At 39.7% G+C, this 9,812-nt stretch overlaps 1 protein-coding gene across 1 annotated transcript; it reads right to left on the bottom strand.

The window, feature by feature from the left end:
• Window positions 1-1,356: 1,356 nt before the first annotated feature.
• Window positions 1,357-8,002, bottom strand: LOC113027447 (myoD family inhibitor domain-containing protein-like). The gene is made up of 4 exons (XM_026177058.1): window positions 7,797-8,002; window positions 7,193-7,282; window positions 6,701-6,937; window positions 1,357-2,582 (listed from the first exon to the last, which is right to left on the bottom strand). The coding sequence occupies exons 1-4, from the start codon at window positions 7,855-7,857 to the stop codon at window positions 2,311-2,313; spliced, it is 660 nt and encodes a 219-aa protein (XP_026032843.1). The 5' UTR covers window positions 7,858-8,002; the 3' UTR covers window positions 1,357-2,310.
• Between the last annotated feature and the right edge of the window lie 1,810 nt (window positions 8,003-9,812).

The raw sequence follows: 9,812 nt of genomic DNA, 5'->3' as shown, positions 1-9,812 counted from the left end.
TGAACTTGCGCATGAGCTTCATTAGTTTACTTGTTACTGGACACTTTATTAGCCACAGCTTCCGACTACCCGGCTGGACTAGTTGGACCCATCTCCCTTGGCTTAATTCTACAACATGCAGATTCAATAAGGTGTTTGAAACATTCCTTAGAGATTTTGATCCATATTAACACTCACCAGACCAGGCAATACTTTTACATTGTCCACTCTCTTCTATTGTAGAATTTGATGAGCTCTTGTGATTTGCACCCTTAGTTTATTGCTCTTAGCTGACAGAAGGGGTTTTCTGCCGCTGATGTGATTAAGGTTCAACGTGTTATGTATTCAAAGATGCTCTTTTGCATACCTTTGTTGTAACAAGGAGTTAACAAGTTCCTGTTTCCTTCCCATCAACTTAAAGCACACTCAGAAAAATAAAGGTGCCAACTGGAACCAAAAGTGGTTCTTTAGACTGATGCCATAGAAGAACCTTTTTTGGTGCCACAAAGAACCTTTCAAACAATGGTTCTTTGAAGAACCATTTGTAATAGCTGAAGAACCATCCACAAAATAAAAAGGTTCTTTGACGTATGATGGTTCTTTAAAGAACCATGAAGCCGTCTGAAGAACCATTTAAGAACCATAATTTTTCTGAGTGCAGTGTGGCCATTTTTCACGTTTTTCACAACGCTCAAACAGCAAATGGAGATTTTCTCTTTTTCAGATAATTTTCTAAATTGTAGAAGTGGTTGCATGGGAAAAATCACAGTAAATCAGCAGTAATACAAGATCTTTTGGCATTAAGAACCATGCCAAGTTCAAAGCCACTCAAATCACCTCTGTTCCTTACTCTGATGCTAGGCTTGAACTTTGTGTTGACCGTGTCTACATGCAATGAATTGCTGCCATACATTTGGTTGAGGGTGTGTGTTGGATATGTCTCAGATAGAGCAAAGATAGCAGTCCCTCTCCCAAGCTAAGCTAACTATTTCCTCATCTCATATTGTAGAATTTGGTGAGCCCTTGTGGTTTGCGCTGCTATAACACTGTCGGACTAACACTGTACAGTTTCTTTGGAAAGAAGCGCCGTCTCTCAAAGCGAATCAGGCATTCTGTCATTTTAATTTCATGACCTGTGCCGTCGACCAAGTTTGGTCAGAAATTATATTATGCTGTGCTAGTAGTAGCTAACAGGTCAGTAACTGCTTACTGTAATGACATTGCAGTTCTCAGTAACAATATTAAGCTATTATATTACAGTTAAAATGATGTTGTTACTTGCATTACAAATGTCCTTCAGTTATCTGAACTAGTGCTACAGTCAATTTCATTTTGGGTGCAGGAGGTCAAAATGGTGGAGTAGTCTACAACTTTGAGGAGTGGAGATATGAACATGGATTTTATTTTTATTTCAAGAAAGGATAAGAGCATTAGGGACATGCAAACTGAGTTCAGGACAGAAACAGCAGCAAAAATATTGATACAAGAACTTCAGGTCTTTGCAACCTGCTGCAGACCGGATGTTAACACAAAGCTAGCAAAAAAAAAAAACCCAGCAGGATGTTAAAGACTTCTTTCTACCTGTTCATGTTTCTAAAACAGACTCGCTTCGGGGATCGCTCTGAAGTGTCCTTTGGGCTGGTTTTCAACTTTGCTTTCTGTTGTTGTATCTCGGTCCTTATTAGGATTGGTGTTGGTGTGTTTGTGTTAGTGTGCGGTTTATATTGTTAACTTGTCGTTATGTTGCAACATGCGTCATGTCATTTTACAAAGAATTAGGAGAGTAATGTAACGACTAGTGTAACACATTACTTCCTACAGCAAGGACTAGGCAACATAAAAGTAATGCAGCTTTAAGGAAAGGTTATGTGTAATGTATTGCATTAGTTACAACTCCAACACCGGCAGTGGTAGTCTCCAAGATCTGTACAAAGTCGTTGAAGGAGTTCCCTTTTAAATGTGGCCAGCAGCCATGCTGGTGTCCCCTAAATTTCAGTCTTTATGCCAGCCTAAGCTAAAGGACTCTTGGGTCTTTTTCATTGATTCAACTTCTAATATATCACGAAGAAACCCATTTTTACTGTTGTTTTTTCCCAATTGCACAACTGTTGTCGTTGTTTTGTTTTTTTATCTGGCATACCAAGAACATTTCATTCGCTTAAGACAAGCAGCATCAAATCAGAGAAAAAATATTGACTCATCACATCTCACATTTACTCATCTGTTTACATCACGGTTAATAAAATGATAGTTAATCAAAACCAACATCAGTATACTAATAAATCCAACATTAGTGTTACTTTCTCTTATTGGCCCACAGTCTTTAGTGTCCTAGCTGCGATGGCAGATTTCGCAACACTCCAGACAAAACTCGAGACACTCGGTTGGCTCGCAGCAGGACTCGAACAAGACGGAGTGGCAGTGGGCGTGGCAGGTGAGCTCCTCCATGGGAACCTCCTGAACGGCTGAACAGCAGCGGGTGCACGCGTGGCAGCAGGAGGAGCAGAGGGCGTGAAGGCATGATGAGCAAGCCTCCAGGAGACCCAGGAGCAGCACGGAGCAGTGGCACCACAGGCACGCCAGCAGCAGGTGAAAGCACGTGTCTGCAAAGAACACACGCAAAATCAGACACAAAACAGATTCAGCAACGTTCATCACGTGAGGTCAAACATGTTGTGTTCTAAGAGCTTGCCGCATCCCATCACAAACTGGGATTAACGACTCTATTAACCCTAAATTAATCTCTCACATGTTTGTTTGCAGTGGCAGCTGAAAGTTGAAAGATAAACTATTGTGCTGCAATGATCAAGTGTGATTGTGTTTACTTAATCACAGAGCTTTGTTCAGTCCTCATGGGAAAATAAAAAAGGCCGCAGAGGGCTTCCAGTGATGAACAACAACTAGGAAGGAGCTGTCACATGATAATTGTGCCGCTTCCTAAATTAGGTGCAGATGAAATTGCATACATTAACCCCACCAGTGGGTTACAGGGCGTCTCTCGCGATCCCAACAGTTGTATTGTTACGAAGCTAATGTTTTCATCCTCACACGGACTGGATAGCATGTGATATCATGCAAATCAAGCTGTTTTATCCTGTTTACTGAAGGAAATAAATGAAAAGGAGGCGGCAGAATTCCCTGGGGAGTGGGGTTGAGCGTTTTCCTGCTTAGCCGCCCGAATTATACACCCCCCACCTATAACTCACGGTAATACTTGTGCGTAGATGAAAACAGAGCATTATCTGTGGCTACTGTATTGATTTAATGAGTAACTTCATAGAGATAACAACATGAACACAATGATAAACAAGGAGTGGCCCATTGCACACTTGGAGAAAACAAGAGAAAGTGCAGCTTCAAAGCCTTTCAGCAAAACTTGAAACAGCTAAATTTGTATAGAAAGAGTCACTTTTATCTTCTTTGGTAACTCATTTGAATGTAAGCTATATTGCCAAAAGTATTCACTCAGCTGCCTTCACACACATATGAACCTGACTGCCATCCCTTTCTTCAACCATAGGGTTTAATGTGATGTAGGCCCACCCTTTGCAGCTATAACAGCTTCAACTCCACTGGGAAGGCTGTCCACAAGGTTTAGGAGAGGGTTTATGGGAATTTTGGGCCATTCTTTCGTTCTTCACTGTATTTGTGAGGTCAGACACTGATGCTGGATGAGAAGGCCTGGCTCCACTCTTAAATCATCCCAAACAAAGGTGCTTAAACATCAAGAGCTTCTTAGAGCGAGCCATTCTTTCACAAATGTTTGTAGACGCAGTCTGCATACCTAGCTGTTTGACTTTATACACCTGTGACCAGAGACTGGGAGTCTGATTACTTTTTTCAAGTAATGAGCAAAGTATTATTATTGCAAAAAACTAATTAGATTACTCTTACTTATGTAAGCAAAAATGCTTTTGTCAAAAAAATGACAAAAACATTATCGTCGGCTGTACACGTGGGAAGAAAACCTCTTTCTGCAGCGAAAAATTAAACTTCAAATCTGAGCAAGCACCTAGCACGCTGAATGTGAAATTCATAGAGAAAGCCCCGGATCCTCCCACTGACATGACTGTTGTAGCACCTGGCAAACCTCCACTGGCCCCACTCCTGCTAAACAGGTGAAAATAGACTTAGTGCTGCTGAATCTTTGATTTTATTTATTTTTTGGTGTGTTTTACTTGCATCTATTTGAAAGAATGAGTGTAAACACAAAAAATAATTTTATTTTAGATGCTGGAATATACAGAAAATAGGTTTAAATGTTAAACAAGTTTCTTCCAGTCAAAGCATGTTTTGTATAATTTAATTTTTGCTTGATGTAATATGCATAAAGTTAAAAGATTAAAACTAATAAAACAAGTTTTAAAAACAGACTTTTTCATTTGATTACATTTTATATGATGGATTATGCAGAAACAAATAGAACTGGACTGAAAGGTCTATAAAGTATTCAGGTTGCGTATCATGTTTTTAAAAAGTAACTGAGTAATAAAGTAACTAATTACTTTAGAAAATAAGTAATCAGTAAAGTAAGGGGATCACTTTCTGGGAGAAGTAATCAGTAACTAATTACTATTTTCAAGTAACTTGACCAACACTTCCTGTGACCATGGAGGGTTACAGGTGAATTTAATCATTTGGATGGGTGAGTGAATACTCACTTGGTAATAGTAAGTAGGTAAGTAAATAAAGTTTATATACAGGGTGGGCCATTTATATGGATACACCGTAATAACATGGGAATGGTTGGTGATATTAAAGTCCTGTTTGTGGCACATTAGTATATGTGAGGGGGCAAACTCCTCAAGATGGGTGGTGACCATGGTGGCCATTTAGAAGCCGGCCATCTTGGAAACAACTTTTGTTTTTTCAATAAGAAGAGGGCCATGTGACACATCAAACTTATTGGTAATGTCACAAGAAAAACAATGGTGCGCTTGGTTTCAATGTAACTTTATTCTTTCATGAGTTATTTACAAGTTTCTCTTTGTTCGCAGCCATTGACATGTCGAAGAGGTTAACACGTGAGGAGCGGATCGAAATTGTGTTGATATCTGGTGAACGCAGTAACCGGGTCATTGCAGCAGATTTCAATGCAAGACACCCTACGAGACCACCCATCTCCCATGCTACAGTTAGCAAACTGCTTGCTAAGTTTCGTGAAACTGGTTCAGTGTTGGATTTGCCAAAATGTGGACACAAGAAAACTGTCACTAATGAAGAAACATCAGTGGCTGTCCTAGCTTCATTCAGCAAGAGCCCACAGCGTAGCACTCGCCGCATGTCACTGAGAGTGGCATTAGTCGAACATCCCTTCGGCGGATATTAGCTACTCACAAATGGCACCCTTACAAACTCCAGCTACTGCAGCATCTCAATGAGGATGACCCAGATCGGCGCACAGAATTTGCAGAATGGGCAAAACAAAAATTGGAACAGGACCCTCAGTTCACGCAGAAGATTTTGTTCAGTGATGAGGCAAACTTTTATGTGAATGGTGAAGTTAACAAACAAAACCACCGCTATTGGTCTGACACTAACCCACATTGGATGGATCCCTCCAAGACTGTTGGAACAACAAAAGTGATGGTTTGGTGTGGTATATGGGGTACAACGATAGTGGGTCCATTCTTCATCAATGGAAACCTCAAGGCCACTGGATATTTGAAATTGCTACATGATGATGTGTTTCCCTCTTTATGCACTGAAGCTGGCACGTTCCCTGAGTTTTTCCAGCAAGATGGTGCACCACCACATTATGGGTGCCAGGTCCGAGCATTCCTAGATGAACAGTTTCCTGGAAAGTGGATTGGTCGTCGTGGGTCAGTTGAATGGCCCCCAAGGTCTCCCGATCTGACCCCCTTAGACTTTTATCTTTGGGGTCATCTGAAGGCAATTGTCTATGGTGTGAAGATACGAGACGTGCAGCACTTGAAACTACGGATACTGGATGTCTGTGCTGGCATTTCTCCTGCGGTGTTGCTATCAGTGTGTGAAGAGTGGGAGAAGAGGGTTGCATTGACAATCCAACACAATGGGCAGCACATTGAACACATTTTATAAGTGGTCAGAAACTTGTAAATAACTCATGAAAGAATAAAGTTACGTTGAAACCAAGCACACCATTGTTTTTCTTGTGACATTACCAATAAGTTTGATGTGTCACATGGCCCTCTCCCTATTGAAAAAACAAAAGTTGTATCCAAGATGGCCGACTTCTAAATGGGCACCATGGTCACCACCCATCTTGGGGAGTTTGCCCCCTCACATATACTAATGTGCCACAAACAGGACTTTAATATCACCAACCATTCCCATGTTATTACGGTGTATCCATAAATGGCCCACCCTGTATATTGTGTCTATCAAACTCTTCCTGACTTAACTGTATGTTCTCAGTTTATTAGCTTAATCAATTCCTCAGATTAAAAGTGAGAACAGACAGATGTCACAATATAACCATATAGAAGCAGTAATATAGAAAAAAAAAGAATATTTTTACTGTGTAATAACTTTTGATATTGTGTATGTTAATATCACAGTTATTATTGTCTTAGTCCCGAAATACAGAACTTGCCTTGTCTTGGAAAGGAACATTGATCTGCTAGCGTATTAAAATTGCTTACTGTGTGCATCAAAATAAACGTTACAGTTTGTACTTTCTGTTCACATCGTCATTGTTCTTTACATTATGTAAATCAAGTCATACTGTAGAACTTACCAGCAGGTGTAGCCGCAGTTTGGTGTGATCCAGCCGCAGCACCTGTCTCCTTTCTCCTTTTACTGCTCCTGCTGCCGCTGTGCACTGACAACCTGGAGCCCGGCAGTCTGTCATCTGGAGCTGTGAGGCCACACCGTGGACACTTGGGCTTCTGCTGGTGGTCATATGTACGTTTCTTAAATGCTGCTGCCTCCTGTGAGGCCTCTGCTGGTGGAGAAACAGCAGGCAGAGGCTGAGCTGGAAATGGAAGGATCAGCTCGTGAGATTGTTGCAACTAAATGCCGGATGAAACAGTTTTCTGGCACATGTTGTTATATGTCTGTCTTTATCATTAGTTATAATTTGATTAAGTATTTCAATGATTAATTACAATGTGAATTAAAGAGGAAATTTCTTAGTTTACACCTTCTAAATAACCTGATCAGTCAGAGTAACAATAAATTTTTGTAACTGTATTAATAATGCTTCGCAGGTCTCTTTGTTTCCACTTACAGCTGATAAGATCAGTGGTGATGGTATTTCCTCTGCTAACAGGGTCACCCACTGAAAGGATTTCCTGGGCTGATTTTAGAGACGTGCTACCTTGAGACACAAAAAGAAAGACAAGTTAGATGTTGAGTTGGTAAAAAGGCAAGAAGCTCTATCGTGAATGCACTCAGCTCTTATATATTTGCCAGAATATTGCGATATTTAACAAATATAATGGAAACCTCTTAAGTTGCGAGCTCTTATTGCTGTCCCATGTTGCTTTATTGTGTCCAAAAAGCTTTTGACCCTTTGCCCATTTTGTTGTGGAGAAACACTAAAACCTTTAAATACGGAAAAATAGAAATCCTTACAAATAGTGAACAGAGGAACCAAATGTTGGTCCTTGTTTCTGTATTGGTTGAGAAAACCTATAAAATCTTGCACCTCCACCCTCACACCCACCCATTTCTCGTGATTTCTTAAAAATGACACCATTGTTTACATATGCTAATTAGGAAAAAGAGCGAGACTTTTGTCAATGTCCATCAAATAATCCGTCCTTAATCCTATTAACATAACTCTAAGTTACTGGAATTATTTGTTTTTACATCACATCATCTGCACTTACCTTTAGTCTGGCTTGTTTTTTGCTCCTCCCCATCCACAGATAAGTGCTCTCCTGGTAACATGTCTGGTGTACATGACTGCTCAGGATCCTTCTTACGCTTTGTTCACTCGATCTCCTCCTTCACCCTCTGGCTTCTGTCCACACCAAAGGGTCAGGAAACCTCCACCAACACCCAACATGCCGACATGAGTCACCGCTCAGGAGGCTTTTAGCTATGCTCTTTGTGTGTGTGTTTTGTTGTGAGTTAATAACAATCCCCTTCCCAACAGAGCGGCTGTGCCAAACATTGCTGATCACAGAGCACAAAGAAGGCCGAGGCCTTGCTGAGTGACTTCAAGTTGCTTTCTCTGTTCTGCTTTTAGTCACCTAACACAATGGAGACACATACCCCATGAGTGTGTCAGCTGAATATTGTGTATGTTCTCTTCCCTCTTTCTCACACAAGCCAAACCGATAAAAGTTGTCTGCTGTCTAGCTTTTAGTATGCATAACATAGTAATATTTCCCATGTGAGATGAGAAGATGCCACTAATTTCAAGAAAAGTCATATTTTTATGTGTGCCATAAAGCAGGATATTTTCCTGTTTTGTGCATTACTCTGTTTGCCTTTCACAATTGTTCAAATACCTTAAAATGTAAAAAGAACAGAGTAAAAAGTCAACATTTGTCATTGACGAGCCAACATTCAGTCCTGAGCCTGACATGCTTGTTTTAATCCTAAGAGCTTCTGTGGAGAAACAGAGCGTTAAAGCTGCCAGCTTTGTTTTTCTTTTTTAATCTCGAATCATTCATTTCATCAGGACCCGGGGTTTTAATAATTACCAATAAGGTGGTTAAGCCAAGAACCTGCTCAGAACATTTTTATGACGTTAAGTTTCTTTTTAATGACTTTAGATGCAATCAGTGTGTAAAATCAGTGTGTAAATGTCTGGCATCATTTCTGAATGGTGATTTTTTTTTTCAGCTGTTTAACTTATTTGTTAAGAGATGGTTAATTAGATTCATTTTGAGAATATCCTTTTACTTTTTCTTTTCGCACCAAAAGAAAACTTTTTAAAATTCAGACATTCCAAAGATTTTACATTTCTGGCTCACAAGATCAATTTAGACTAAAATAAAAATAAATTGCTTAAACTTGACTTGAAAATTGAGCTTGACAGTTTCTGGTATGTAAAGATTTGCCACATCATTGCATCGTTGGATTTAAAAGATGAAATCAGTAATAAGTAGTTTAAATACATTTAAATCTTTGCATGTGGAGATATTGTTTTTCCTGCAGAAGAGAACGTCGCGAACAGAACGAGCACATGTGCGGCAGCATCATTATTACCCACTGATGAGAAGATGAACAGAGACCGGCCTTTTTGGAGGGGCTGTTGATTAAGTGCTGTCAAAAGTGCTACATTAAAAAACATGCTGACTGGCCCGCCTCGCAGTGAGTATATGGCACATCAAAGCAACACATAAGTGAAGCTGTTGAAGTTGTCTAGCACCATGCTAACTTTCAGTCAGTACGCACACGGCACGGAGGCAATCAGAAGAAAATGTCATCTAATAGGCTGACAGCAAATCAAAGCAAGACCTGAGAAGGAACAGCAAACCTAAAGCTAACATGTTATCAGCAAAGACAATTACTGACAATAGTCAAAACAGGGAGCTGAAAAACCTTTTGTTCTGTGTTTGGTTGTGAAGTCTACAGTCACAGCTTCACTTCAGGGTGTGTATCAGTTGATGACACAATGTTGGGAGTGTTTATTTTATTATTTTAATTTCTAATAATTTAACAGGGATTGTAGCTGAGACCTCTTATCGGTGATCTTTAGAAATATAATATAATATATTCATATAGTAATATAGAAAACACTTATTTCAGGGTATGGTAGCATGATGAAAGTGAATGCAGAAGTTATTTTACTGTCTTTATGGAAATTTAATTAGCTTTATCTAATTTTGAAACAGTTAGCAGTACTGTGAAATTTATGTAAAAATTAAAGTGTAATGTTAAAATGTTATGGT

This window comes from Astatotilapia calliptera, chromosome 7, assembly GCF_900246225.1.
Source record: "Astatotilapia calliptera chromosome 7, fAstCal1.2, whole genome shotgun sequence".
Classification (NCBI taxonomy): Eukaryota; Metazoa; Chordata; class Actinopteri; order Cichliformes; family Cichlidae; genus Astatotilapia; species Astatotilapia calliptera.
This window is presented reverse-complemented; position numbering and strand designations above follow the sequence as displayed.